Source organism: Pleurodeles waltl, chromosome 3_1, assembly GCF_031143425.1.
Source record: "Pleurodeles waltl isolate 20211129_DDA chromosome 3_1, aPleWal1.hap1.20221129, whole genome shotgun sequence".
Lineage (NCBI taxonomy): Eukaryota > Metazoa > Chordata > Amphibia > Caudata > Salamandridae > Pleurodeles > Pleurodeles waltl.
In genome coordinates, this window is record NC_090440.1 from 349,354,729 (window position 1) to 349,369,704 (window position 14,976).

At 46.6% G+C, this 14,976-nt stretch overlaps 1 protein-coding gene across 1 annotated transcript in view; it reads right to left on the bottom strand.

Moving 5' to 3' along the window:
* Positions 1-2,160: 2,160 nt before the first annotated feature.
* FBN1 (fibrillin 1) overlaps positions 2,161-14,976 on the bottom strand; it is a 780,541-nt gene continuing 767,725 nt past the window's right edge. Inside the window, exons 64-65 of the mRNA XM_069222499.1 lie at positions 10,331-10,502; positions 2,161-3,414 (exon numbers count right to left, since the gene is read on the bottom strand). Coding sequence (XP_069078600.1) covers positions 3,025-3,414; positions 10,331-10,502 — 562 coding nt within the window. The 3' untranslated portion in view covers positions 2,161-3,024. The remainder of the gene's footprint in view (positions 3,415-10,330; positions 10,503-14,976) is intronic.

Below are 14,976 nucleotides of genomic sequence, written 5' to 3' on the forward strand. Positions count from 1 at the left end.
TATAATGTCCTAGTGCCACCTTGCACCAAATTAACGTCATTCTTTTTACGTTAATGTGGCCTAATGAGGCCAAAATCCCTGCGCTGTATTTAGAGTGGCACAATGCATGCATTGTGCCACTCTTTAACCCTTTGCACTACATTATGCCTGCGCCAGGCATAATGTATGTAACCCCGTTAGAGGGGGCCGAAAAAATGACGCTAGGAAATCTATGAGATTTCCTTGCGTCATTTTTTACGTCACTTTTAATGCCTGCTCAAAGCAGGCGTTAAAAGGGGGCTTCCATTCTTTAGAATGAGCCCCTATGTACTCTACAAGTAGCGCAAACAATTTGGCGCTACTCCTGCAGAGTACATGAATTACATCAAAAATAATGATGCTATTGACCCCTCCCCTGCGCTATGGTGAGCCATATTTTAAATACGGCGCACACATGGTGGTGGTTAGGGGGGGCTTAGGGGCGCATGGAAAGTGGCGCTGCACTTGGTGCAGCGCCACTTTCCATAAATCTGCTCCTAAATCTGCACCTCCTCTAGGCACCTGTCCCTCCTAGCACCTCTCACTGCCTATATGGTTCCAAAACGCTGGAACTCCCATCAGCCTTGGGACAAGCAACAATAGAAAGCAACTTAAAACCCGTTTATTCGCCTAAACAGCTCACTTCCTTGCAAGTCCTGTCAGCACTGGGAAGCCCGTTCTGGGTAGCCATGCGCTTTATATAAACCCTTGAACTGAATTCAATTGAACTGTCATATCTCTACCTTCACATACATCTCCCTTCTTGCACCTGTCCCAACCCGTGCTCAGTAGCTCAGCCTGCCCCTCTCCAGGATCTCTACCTTTTTGAACCTTTTCTTCCCTGTATCGTTCCCAGCCTGTCCTTCCCTCTGCCAGCGCCTGTCCCATGCTGCACTCAGTCTTCTCCAATCTCTGTCTGCACCTCTACCTGTCTGCACCTCTTATTCATACCTTTCTTTGGAGGCACATTTCACTTCACCTCTTCTACTACCCTCTCTCATTCTCTTCTTTCTATTTCCATTCCCTGTCTTCATTTCTCCCTGCCTACACCTTTTCACCCTCCACTTCTCCCCACCATACTTTTCTACCTTTCAGTATCCCTCATTGTACCAACGCCTCTCACAGTCTGCAAACAGACCTCACTTCTCCCAGCCATACCTTTCTCAGCCACAACTTTACATGACTTTACATGCCCACACCACTGCCTGCTTGCACCTCTCTCATCCTGCATTTTTTATTTCCCGTAACTCTCCCAGGAAGTACCCCTCTCAGCTGCACTTTTCCCTGGCCATGGCAGTCCCTGCCCGCACCTCTTCCTCTCCACACATCCTTCACGCCTGTACATCTCCTTGTGCGACTTTCTTTCGGTTCACATCTCACATAGGCCCATATTTATACCTTTTTTTGGGCCGAATTTGCGTCATCTTTTGATGCAAAAGAGGCACAAACTTACAAAACACACTTATATTTTGTGAGTTTGAACAGCTTTGCGTCATAAAGTGACGCAAATGCGGCGCAAAAAAGTATAAATATGGGCCATAGCTCACACATCTCCTTCCTTGCATCTCACCCAGCCTGATCAGTCCTTGCTCGTCATTCCTCGAGTCTGCTCCTACATCTGCCCATACCTGTTACCCGTTTCTTCCTCTTTTTGCATCTGCCCGCATATATAATTTAGGCCTCAACACCGGTAAAATAAAGTTTGCAGACTTATCACTGAAAATACAAGCCAGGCCTTAGGCTTCGCCAGTGCGTATGCTCCTTAGAAAACACAGATTTGGGAACAAAACATATAATTCTAGAGATATGCCAGCAGATTTAAATCAATAAAAACCTTTGGGAAATTAAATAGACACTTTCACAACAAGATTTTTCCTAAGAACCCTTAACTGACCAAGTTATGAAAGCTGTCCTCTGACTGAATGCCAAACCTGGATTGTTTTGCTAAATATTGTTTTCAAAGTCAGACAACCGTCTTTCACTACTTCACCTTTTTGTATTACCGTCTGTAGACATGACCCTCCTAAGGAAAAGTAATCAAAGGTAAAATAATATAGAATCAAATATTTAAGTTCGTTTTTCAGATCTATAAACACTATGCCCATTGAGTTCGACCTTCTGCAGAAAAATATAAATAAGAGGTTAAAAGAAAAACACTGTTTTATTGTGACATTTATGACACGAAAACCTTTGTATGAGCAATCCGGGTGGTGTTGATAAGTGATACATGTGGAATGACATCTGGCACTGATTACCATCGGAATGTTGACAAGGATCCTGGTTCCTTCTGACCTCTGGGTGCTGCTTCAATCAGGTTTGTGTATACAGTTAAAAGATGTACGTTCTATAAGCACCATTGTAAACCCTCAAATAAGGGTTTTCATCTAGTTTACAAATGCTTCACTGATAAAAAAGCATGGTTACAGTACACAGACTTAATTTACATAAAATATAGGTATAACTGACAGGCTACAGAGCTAACGATGGTTGGTTGTAAGTCAATGAAGTATTAAGACTGAGTAATTTAACTTTGACATCTATGTTGTGTAAATATTACAGTGCATTCATAACATTAGGTTTGAAAAATTATTAGCACCAACAGATATGATAAGTCGTCAATTGATTATGTGGTAGTTGGCAAAGCAGTTTAGGAAATAAAGTTACACAGCAGTGCATAAACTGAGAGCACATTATTGCACCTCTGCCGAAAGGATGAAAAGGTTCAGCATCAAAGGCCAACTCCCAATGAGCAAGTCCCGATTCAAGATTCAACACATCATAGTACAACATATCAAGGTAGATTGGCTACACAAGCAGGGAGCTTGAGAAAGTGGTTGTTCTGAGCTGGGATGTACATCCTGTACCTTGATTACCTGATATTATAAAAGTGCTAGTACACTGAAGCCGATGAGGATATGTACCAATGATATGAAGAACCTGCACGGGAGAAATGTTGAGTTCATCCTGCCAATCTTTGGTTTGAAATGTTTGGTCTCTAGTGGGTGACTAATGAAGGAAGATTTGGATTTTCATTTTCAAGATATCCCCTATCTCACCAGTGAGGTAGTCTTTGTCATGTTTGTCTTCGAGTAAGATGAGTTCTTTTTGTTTGTAGAGGGGCATGCTGACAACGTGCAATGAATAGGCCCCAGACACAGGTTTCTTCTTCGTGAGATGAAGGTAACTTATTCCATCTTTTTTGTTGATTTTGAAGAAGCCCTCCTCATTCCCTGAGTCAATGACATATCGGTTGTGGTTTGTCAGGGTTGTTAGAGCCGGGGTGAGTTCCAGGATGCGATCTTTGTTGCTGAGGTTGGACATGTTGAAGGTGAAGGCAACGGTTTTTTCGATGTCCCAGCTGGCAAAATTGACTGGAGCCTCCATCTGTAGTTCCTCCTTCAAAGAACACATAACATAAGTACTCTGACATTGAACAACACACACTAGGCGCTTTGCACAAACATAAAACATGCAGGCATAAACCACTGAATGAGAGACACAAGAGGTGCAAGCCATGGAACATCTCATCGGTCACTGAATCAATCAAATAATCTATCAATCAATTCAAAACGAATTCGCTTTTTTTTACACTTAATCGAACCATCAGCGAAATTGTCTGTCTTTGTGTTGTGTGTAATATGAACAGATATTTGAGCATGTTCTTAGGCTGTACATCATGAGTTCATGACGCTATGTAGGGACCAGTGGAGAGCAGACGCAGTCTAGTCTCTCCACGGGGGCATTCGGGACAGGGGAAGTGACGCTTCAGGACAGGGATTGGCTGGGAACTAGGTTGGGGAGGGTCTAAGGGTGGGACTATATAGGGGGAAGGGGTTAGGGGAACTGCCTCTTCCGAGACAGCCTGCCGCGCTGCTAAGAAGTTGGCCGTGGGGGGCGGCTTTAATGTTGGAAGGTAGGGGGTGGGTTGCTGGGTTTGGGGAACTCGCGGGAGTGCGGGCCGTGCCTCGCGATGTCGGCGTGGTTAGGCAGGCAGATTTGCCCAGGTCCGTTGCGCGAGACCGAGTCTCGGGGGGCAGGGTGCACCAGAGACATTTGTGCAGCGCAAGGCAAAGAGGCGGCTGCGGCCGCATGCAGGCTGCCGCGAATGCGCGGTGAACGGATGATTTTTGGGGGGGGGTTGCAATGTCCACCCCCCCACCTGGTTTTTCACAAATACGGCCCCCGCAGAGGGCGGCACGCTGCATGTTTGTTTTTCCTGGCCAAGCATGCTGGCCTGGGCAGGGGTTTTTTCCAGGGCTGGGATAGCACACACCAGCTGTGAGGGGCCCAGATGGTGGGAGCAGAGGAGGGGAGGGGAGAGCTGGGGGGGCTCTGCCCAGTTTCAAAATGTTTGCTGGTGGGGGGGAGGGGGTGCGGAGGGGAGAGGTTACACGTTAGTATACAGGTTATAAGGGCATGGGGCAGGCAGGGAGGTGAGGCATGGTGGGGGTTGGGAGCCCCCAAAAGTGTAGCAAAACAATGGGGTTCAGGTGCGCATCTGTGCAGGGCTTCCCCGGGCTGAGCATGTCAACGGCTGGGGGGAGAGCGCCGGTGGGGTGGACAGCAGCAACTGGGGTGCTTAGGCCCCATGCGGTGGGGCAAAAGCAATGATTGGCTGAGCTGTTAGGGGACATCGGAGACTGTAGGGAGGTGGGCCCAGATAGACGGGGGCAGCAGGGGACAAGTGGTCAGGTCGGGAAACGGGGGCGAAGGTGCGGCCGGGTCAAGAGGGCCTGAGTCTAGTCAGTAGTAAGTGGGGTGCCGCAAGAGTATCTCGGGAAGGGGCAGGAGGCTGGAGCGGCCTAGGGGGCAGTCAGAGCACGGGGAGTGCATGGCGCACACGGCCAAGCAAATCGCGGAGAGTCGAAGTCAGCAGTGGAGGCTGGCAGAAAGGTAGTGAAACCAACGGGGCGCAATACGGCCCTTGGACGTTGGCCCGAAGCACTAGAGGGGTCTCCGGCGGCCTTCTCTACAACGTGGGAACGTGGTTACCACACATATGGCACACACCATGAGGGGTAAGGAGCTGGGAAGGGCGTGATGTGATGTTTTCTGAAGGTGCTAAGGACGCATGTGGGGGAAGACAAGGATGGGGACAATTTCAATCAGGAGGTGGTTTTGGATGTTGTGAGGAAAGGGAGAGCCACGAGCACGTGGTGATTTGGAAGCGGGAAGGGGAAGGGGCGCAGGTGCGGCGTGCCCCCCCTTTTCAGTTAAGGTGTTGCAGAATTTCAAGATGGAAACAGGGAATTTTCGCAAGAGAATGCGGGCCCAAGTCCATGGTGGACGCAGGAGCATGCGCACAGGGGTGCCAGGTATTGGTGATCTAGTGGTCCAGTGTGATATTTTACTGGGTGGCTACGGTGCCATGGCATATTTTTGGGTTGGGGGATTACTCTATACATGGAGTGCCCGGTACAGGTGCAACACAGGCAGAGCGCAAGGAGGTGGATAGTGGATCAAGAGTCAAAAGGTCTGAGTGGGGAGAGACGATATAGATATGGGAGACCGAGGGTAAGGAGACAGAGAGGGGGTCACAGGTTGAAGCCATGCGCATGGGTTGGACAAGTCTTTTTGGTTTTTCATGTGCGGAGTAAACTAAAAAGGATGTGGGGAAGCAGGAAGGCGTCGACGTTCAGGCTGCTTCCTGGGGGAAAAAAAAAAAAAAAAATATATATATATATATATATATATATATATATATATATATATATAAATATAAATATATATATATAAAATGATTAAATTGCTACATGGGTATGGTCCCGGCGCACTAGCTCAGGAGGGGGTTATCAACATCAGTTCAGTGTGGGACAATAAGGGCCGCGTATGTGGCGCTGGGCTGACAATTTGCAGTCTGCACCAGAACTGGCAGGTTCGCATGACGGAGTGTACAAGGTAGTGTCAAGGGGCAAACTTCGGGATCATGCAAGGTGTGGCAGTGGGGTTGTGTTGATTCCCTCACGGAAAAGTGGTATTTTACCTTTGAATGCACCCGTCATAGATGGGGAAGGCGGTGGTGAATGACAATCATGTGGGAGGAGACGCAAGTGGTATATGCGTTAGCCGATGAGGCTAATTAGCTCATTCAGGGGGGGGTGGGGGGTGGAAGAGACGTTGAAATGGCCAAAGGCGACAGTTGAAGCGACGGTCGATTTGATTATTTAGATGGAGATACTGTTGCAGTGCTAAGAATTGCTATCAGGAGGGCAGTATAGGTGGCAGGAGTGCCCACGGAGTGTGCAATCCACTGTGCTTTCTCGGCAGCTTTCGGTACATGTCTGCTGTGGGTTTATCTCATGAAGGGAGTGGGCACCGGACGGTGCTGCACAGGTTAGATGATTTCTTTTGAGGACGACACGGTTTCAGGGTAGTGGGGTAGAGACTTGCAGGTTTTTTCGAGCAGCTCGCAAAGCGGGATTGGTGTTCTGTTGGCGCCATTGCAGACAGAGGGTACCAGTGGGTACTGATAATTAAGAATCGAGCTGGACACAGTAGCCTTCACGGCAAGACGGCCACGAGGCATAGGCGGGGATTTCTGGGCACTATGCGGTGGAAGGAATTACTGCGATCAGGTTATTGGCCCATGGGGGGACAGGGTACGTGGCAGCCGGATGGGATTTGTTGAGATACCGGGTGCATACTTCTCACTTCCCAGGGGGCCGGAAGATGGGTATACGGGTGTGGAACATGTTTCTAGCATAGTTTTACACAGGGTATCCAGGGTTTTTGGGGGAAAGTAGGTACTGTATGGCAGGTGTGGATATTGTCGGATGTGACAGGGGCCGCTGGGGGTTTTGACCATTTTGGGGATGGACGGTACAGCGCGGCAAGTCGGCTGGAGCAAGTTTGTTAAGGCATGGAGTATTGTTTTATAAAGGTTTTTCCACGGATCATGGCTTGGACAGTGTGGGGAGAGAGGTTGGCCACTCGAACCATCAGTTTTCACATGTGTGCAATCTGAAGGTAAGGGGCTTTGTTGAACAGACAGAGGGCAAGGGATTTTAGGGCTGCATCTGCTGTAGGTTTTTTGCATGTTTCAGTGCTTAGCTCCCCAGAGATATTCAAGGCAGCACGCGTTCAGCTGCAGATGCTCTGGATCGTTGGCAGTGGCAGTATTTGTTGCAGCTTGGCTCAAGCAGGGACGAAGGCAGGTCAGGGGTTCTGGAGGAATTTTATTTTGGGAGTGGGGGCATGATGGTCATTAAGCGGGCCGAGGGGTTGTTAGCCGCACCCACGTACATATTTTTTCCGCTTGACATGGTTGGTTTTCCAGATTTTGTGGGTTCGTGACAGGACAATTTTGGTTGCTGGTGAGCTGTATCTTGGAGATGGAAGTTTTATGTGGTTTTGTTTTGGGGATGGATGAGCTTTTCCCGCCCGTCACAATGGTGGACAAGTGTGCAGGTGAGTTTCCTAGCGGCAGATTGTTTAAAATGCTATCTCGTTAAGAATGATATTGTGGAAAGGTTGATGGTGTGGGGGGGGGGGGAAGGGGACCTGGAGTAGGGCTCAGCGGCAAACAATGTTATTGTTTTTGTCCGCCGGCTTGAAATCGCACGTGTTGCCAGTATGCGGGTTGGATGGTTGGATGCACATGAAGTGGCACGGTCAGCTTCTGCATGGTAGATAGGGATGGGGCTATCTGGGCGTTTTAGGAGTTGACGTTTGGAGAGAAGTTTGTTAGCAGGTGAGGGGGGTCAGTTACGTGGCGGTTATCGGGCCACTTGCTTTTTTGGTGTGTATGTGTATGTGTATGGATGTATATATATGTATGTATATATATATGTGTATATATGTGTGTGTATGTGTATATATATATCTATGTGTGGGTATATATGTATATATATATATAGATTAAAAAAATAAATAAAAATAAAACTATATAAATGGGGGGCCAGGGAAGCGGGCATGGTGGAGCACAGGGGGATTTTGCAGCAGTCTGTCCAGTATGTGAATGGGGGACAGTTTCGGGACACATAGGGTGACTGGAGGGAAGGAAGTAGTTTTGTCGGGCAAAAGGGAAATATCTTACGCATTTTCATTTGATGGCGGTCTCGAGGGTGACATTGTCTGGGGTTAGGCGGTAGGCCAATGGCTTGCGTGTTTTCATTTATTTTGGGGCAGCCACGGTGGAAGATAGTTTAGGAGGATCGGGTTTCCTTTTGTGCGTTGGGGGTGGCGGTAAATGCAGTGACTGTCGGGTGAGGGCATGAGCTGAGAGAGAAGGGGCAAGAGGTATAAGGGCATGGTAGCTGAAACGGGGGGGGTTTGTGATACTCTGCAATTAAACCATTGTTTTCTTTGCAGGTTGCATAAGTGGCCCTGGGTAAGCGAACGTGGTCCCATTGTGTTTTGAGCATCATCAGTCATGCGCGAGAGGGGACATATGCAGAGGGGCAACTTTACAGATGTTTGCTGGACCCGACGGGGTGGACATCACAAAAACTTTTGTCGGGGAAAAGCGCAGCATGGGGTGGGGTAACTTGCATTTCTTTTGATGCCTACAAGGCCAACATGGGGCTGCAAGGGCAATTGGTTTGACCTGGGGAGAATGGCCTGGTACGGCTCCCTGGGGCTCACCCTACGGCAACACATGCAACAGGATCATGGCGTCTGTTGCCCAGAACAGGCATGGAAATTGTGTTGTGTGGTCTAATCGGTGCTCAAAAGAAGATGGTGAGGGGCAATGAAACATAGTCCTTGAAAGGGGCTTGGAGAAGGATCAATCGGGCTACAAAGGTTTTTTCTTTGGTTGAGATTTTTTACATAAGTGTTGGAATGCGAGGGCATTATGGAGGAAGAAGCGGTGCACTTCAAGGATGACGAAGTGCATTTTTTCTGAGATGGGTGATGCATATTACATTGCGGTACGGTTGGAGGAAAAGGGGATGAGCGGAATTTGCATAAGGTTGCAGTGTTGCTGTGGGTTCGCTGGTGGGGCAGCAAAACGCCCAAGAGGGGTTTGTGCTGGGTGGCAGTAGATGGGGGAGGGTGGAGAGCCAGATGTGGGCCTGGCCACCCTTCCAGGGGGAGAAGAAGAAACAGGTGAAGGATGACAGAGTGGGGGATGCCCGAGGCAGGCAGGGGACGGAAGGAAAAGAGGGATTTGTGGGGGAATGTATGTGGATGCTGGAACGGAGGCAAGATTGGAGGAATGAAGTAAAAGGAAGAATGGGGAGAGTTCAAAGGGGGACGTTGAAAGGTTGATAAGTTGAAGTTACAGTGTATATCAATGTTATGTTATGTTTGCAATCCTGTCCTAATAAATGGCCTTTTACACTAATAAGTGAGTGTCGACTATTATGTCCCGATGTAGGGACCTGTGGAGAGCAGACGCAGTCTAGTCTCTCCACGGGGGCATTCGGGACAGGGGAAGTGACGCTTCAGGACAGGGATTGGCTGGGGACTAGGTTGGGGAGGGTCTAAGGGTAGGACTATATAGGGGGAAGGGGTTAGGGGAACTGCCTCTTCCGAGACAGCCTGCCGCGCTGCTAAGAAGTTGGCCACCCACCCGCCCTACATAGGGAATAAGATAAAGGGAATTGGCTCTAGGGTAATGGGGCAAGAGCAAAGGGGGGAGGATGCCAGAGTTGGGGCAGGTTTGCACAGTAGTAGCAGTAGATGGGGGAGGGTGGAGAGCCAGATGCGGGCCTGGCCACCCTTCCAGGGGGAGAAGAAGAAACAGGTGAAGGATGACAGAGTGGGGGATGCCCGAGGCAGGCAGGGGACGGAAGGAAAAGAGGGATTTGTGGGGGAATGTATGTGGATGCTGTAACGGAGGCAAGATTGGAGGAATGAAGTAAAAGGAAGAATGGGGAGAGTTCAAAGGGGGAGGTTGAAAGGTTGATAAGTTGAAGTTACAGTGTATATCAATGTTATGTTATGTTTGCAATCCTGTCCTAATAAATGGCCTTTTACACTAATAAGTGAGTGTCGACTATTATGTTCCGAATGTAATTGAAGCATCAGCGAGATATCTCTTTACAATCGCCAATAACTCGTTAGCTCAATTTAAAAAAATCCTTAAACCAAATGTGCCTTACCTCTCGGGGTGTATTATGTGCTTTCTATGAATATTGTGAATACAAATGCAGTGGTTGAGGGAAATGATTACAGGAAACATAGAAAGAGGACTCCTTTGAGCACACACACTGACTTGTCAGAGGTAAAACTTGTTCTGAATAAAATGTACAGTTTCATCCCACCTTTTCCTTATCCCATCCCGTAAATGCTACATGGAAACAACTCCATCTGTAGATCAGAATAACTTTAAAGCAATTTTTCTAAAACAGTTACGAGCCACAGATACCTGTGCGTCATTTGAACCGGTTTCATTGGCACTCCTGCGCTTCCTTCCCCTCCTGGGGTAACCATTGATCTTGCAGTCGTAGCAGGCTTCTGGAGAGAGCGCGTTTTCATCATCCTCCCCATTGTCTGTCTGATCTTGGCTTCTGCTCAGTCCTGCTCCAGACAAACAGTGGCTGTTCCAAAAAAACACACAGAGAGATGTAGACACCTTCAAAAGCTCACACGCATTTTAGAAAAAAAAAAGCGCAACGGGAATTACTACAACTGTCTATTGAGGCAATTATATAATTTTTTGGAACAAAGCAAGTAACCTATTGATACTACAGATATAGGTATGAACTTTTGGGACCCCATAGGAGCCTACCCTCCTCCCTTCCAAAAAACTAAGAAAAGGTGTTGAAATAATTGGAATATGTCCGTAACATCAATATATAACTCGCATTGGTTTAATTAAAGTTATCGTTGCCTCTCCAGAGTGTGTTATTTACCATTTATGTCCTCAACCAACACAACTTTTGAAGCTTTCTTTTTGAAGCTCCATTATTATAAACTAACTTCACCTTAAGAGAGGGAGCACATTTTGTTTCCTAAAAGACCGCTCTCAAAGGACAAATATTACTAAAGTATCATTTTTGCTTCAACCTTTTCCCCTCAATAATGGTCTGATATATCGCCTTTCAAATACAATACAATTCAGTCAAAGGAGCAGCTTTGAGGTCTACGATAGCATCTTGCCAGTGCTCTGCAGCTCTGACTTGGTCTTTGTCCTTGCTTTGCATAGCTGCCAAGTTTTCTGTTTGCCTATGAGTGACATCTGCATGTTTTCAGTATGCTTATATGTGACATTTCAGTGTTGCAAGAGTGACACTGTGAGTGACAGTTTACCACAAGTAAAACAAAACAGTAATGTCTATATAGATAAATTAAATGTAATATTTCATATTTTTTTCTGGGGATATCGTTAGATAGCAGAGCTATCCCTTAGGTTATTCAGATCTCGCAGGCCATCCCTTTTGATAATTCAGCTATAGCTGAGGTTTCACGAACCTTACAGGCTCAGGCCTCAGGAAGCAGAGCAATAGCTTTAGTCACACTGATCGGATTGTCTGAGTACTTGGACAGCAATGCTGTTTCAAGGATATAATGCTTCTAGCTCATAATTGGCTAAACTTTGGAGATCAACCAAGTAAGTAGCTCAACATCAAATCATTTGACACCAAAAATATGGGAACTTTTCACTTGGTTTAAGCGCATGAATCGTCTTTTCACTCTCCACTCCACTAGTTCTTTTGAAACTCATATGGTATTCTAAAGAATTCACCTGAATAATGTTAATGTCTTAGATGATAGTTTGACTTCAGATGGTAGGATGAACTGAAATTGTTCATGCCATATCAATGTCATCAGCTTTCACTCTCGGTGGAACTTCCCTCTCTACTCCCATGATAGAATTTGTAAGCCGCAAGAGGACCATAGACAAACTTTCACACTTCTGACTCTGTCTCATTCACATCATAGTACATCCCACATTCTAGTTTAATTTACAACCTCCTTGATGAAGGATGGATTATTAGTAGGGCTAAGCATGCACCTACCACTAGAAATAAGGACACCACCCCAACATAAGGTCCAGTCAAGGTCTCTATACATTATCCCCTGCTCAACAGTTGGTAGATGGCTGCGAGGAGGCAGGCATAACTTAGGAGTCAGGTATGCAAAGAATTTAAAACCTCAATACAGTAAATAAGTAAGACACAACACAGAATAAAAATCCCACACCAATGTATAGAATACAAAATACTTTTGTCTTTATAATGACACCAAAATGACAAAAATCCAATATAGGGAACCGGAGATATGAATTTGTAATGATTAACTGAAAATGTGCTTCCTAGTGCTTAAAAGCCAATAGCGCCAGCCGGGCGCATTAGAGTGGGACCAATTCACAATGTGAGGCTGGCCGTGATGGAACACTGCTCAGATACACTGAGCGGGAGGCCTTGGTCAAAATGTTACCTTGAGACTTAATTGTTTTTCTGGAAGATTTTCTCCCGACGTCATGCGGTCCTCTCCAGCAAGCCAATTTTGATGCTTCTCTGTGAGGCCCCCAGTCAAATCATGGAAGTCTGGAGCTCCGGAGCTTTCAGCGGGATGAACCTGAAATCAGTGTGGGTGTGGGTTGAAGGTAGTCAGCTTGGCTCTTGACGTCAGGTCGTTCCACTCATGGAGCTTTTATGCTCCAAGCTTCTCCAAACTTCTGGAACATCTTCCTGAAGTTCCTCTTGTGGGTTCAAAGTGTCCAAAATACAAATTCAAGGGTCTACAAGCTCTGAGATGGTCCGTAGAAGCTTGGATTACAATTCCCACAATGCACCTCACCAAATCCTTAAAAGTCCAATGGACAAACTCCAAGCTTGGGACTTTTTGTGAAGATGGTGCTAGAAAGCTCTGTTAACCTGTTGTCTTCAGGTAACCCACTTCCTAAACCATTTTATAAGCAAGGCTAAGTCCACAGGGCTGAAGTTTCCAGGGTGCAGCAGGAGCAGTCCTTCAGAGAGTAGTCCTTTGGGTGCAGACCAGGGTTCCAGCAGGGAAGTCCTTCTTCTCCTTGTAGTTTCAGGCAGCAGATCTGAGTTGCTATGCAGCTCTCACATATTTATTCAATGGTCTGGCAGGGTAAGCGGGGGGGCACCCCTGTCCAACGAATTGCAGGGTGGCACTCAAAAGCATCACAGCTTCCTCATACATGTGGCAAACTTGTCCCACAAAACACTGCACTTCAAAAATCCAAGATAGTGGATTTATCTCCAGCCGAGTAAGACCTGGCTAAACCAACCTTCTGCAAATTCCATTCCTAGGCCTGCCATCTGTCTGGTGGGTACAGGGTGAGGGGATAGGTCTGACTTTCATTCCTTTCTATTCTGTTCTCTTTGAAGCCCAGTTTGATTTACCCAGCCCCCTGTCTGGCCTGTGCTCCGCAGCTGCAGAGCTCCCCTACCAGATAATCTCTGCTTTATGCAGGCTACTTAACACCCCATCAAGCAGCCTGGCTAATCCTGGTAAGGCTGACCAATCAGGAGAGGCTGCTAGAAGGCTGAATTTTGGCTCACAGACAAGAAAGTCTTATAACTTATTTTCTGTAATAGTTATGATAGATTCAAAAGTGACCAATTATTGGATTTATCATTACCAAGCTTTTGAGTCTTTGAATGGCAGTTCTATATCCCTCCTAGCAATATTTACACTTAACTAAAAATATTACAATGTTAGCCTATGGGGGTGATGATCTACAATGGGGAAAACTAAATAGGCAGCTTTGCCCTCAATAGAGCATTTTAACCCATCTCTTTTAATGTTCCTGCTAATAGTTACATGGCACCCCACCCCTGGGGCACCCAGGGGAGACTCAGAGGTGACCTATATGTAAACATAAGGTAGATTATCACTTTTGGAAGTACCTTTAATTTCAAATTCAAATTTGTATATAATTTACTTTTAAAAACATTCTGTAAAGCAGGGCTTACTTTAAAAGTGTCAGCAGGCAACACAGCAGTGCACATTCCAATACAGGAAATACACGTCCGTGCCCTATTATATACTAGGGACTTATAGGTAGTTTGAATCCCCCTTGCCTTATTATATAATAGGGACTTACAGGGGTCTGCCATTGCCAATTGTAATTACACATAATAACTATGGGCCAGATGTAGGTAGGCTTTTGCACCTCGCAAACGGCGAAAAACGCCGTTTGCGAGGTGCAAAAGCCCTCAAGCGATGCAGAAACACATTTTGCGAGTCGGAACCGACTCGCAAAATGTGTTTCCGACTCGCAAATAGGAAGGGGTGTTCCCTTCCTATTTGCAACTCGCACCGCGATTTAAGTTGATTTGTGACCACTTCAAGTGGATGGTAACTCATTCGCAAAGGGGAAGGGGTCCCCACGGGACCCCTTCCTCTTTGTGAATGCTCACAAAATTATTTTTTCAGAGCAGGCAGTGGTCCTATGGACCACTGCCTACTCTGAAAAAAACCAAAACAAAAGGTTTCGGTATTTTTTTCTATTTGCAGCTCGTTTTCCTTTAAGGAAAACGTGCTGCAAAGAGAAAATAAAACTGCTTTATTTAAAAGCAGTCACGAACATGGAGGTCTGCTGACTACAGCAGGCCTCCATGTTTGCGAGTGCCTATACTCGCTATGGGGCCGCAATTTGCGACCCACCTCATGAATATTCATGAGGTGGGTCATTGCGACCCCATAGCGAGTTGCAGTCAGTGTCTGAGACACCGTACTGCATACCAATTTGCGAGGTGCAAATTGCGAGTCGCATGGACTCACACTTTGCACCTCGCAAATTGGCGTTTTGCTACATCTGGCCCAGAATCCCTTTTTTTGTTCAGAACTCTGGCCCTGGGCCAGGTTAGCAGAGCCAAGGGCACAGTCACAGTCAGTTACCCATCTTATCAGTCAGAAAAAATTGGGGTGAACAGGGCTAAAAGGATGACTTTCTCACACTCCTTCACCACTTTTAATTTGCAAACTAATTTGCAAGACATTTGTATTCATGTGGATTAAATATTATTGCCATCCGCCACTGTGCAGCTTGGATGGTATTATAAGGGTATAAATGGATTAAAGGCATGCTTCTGC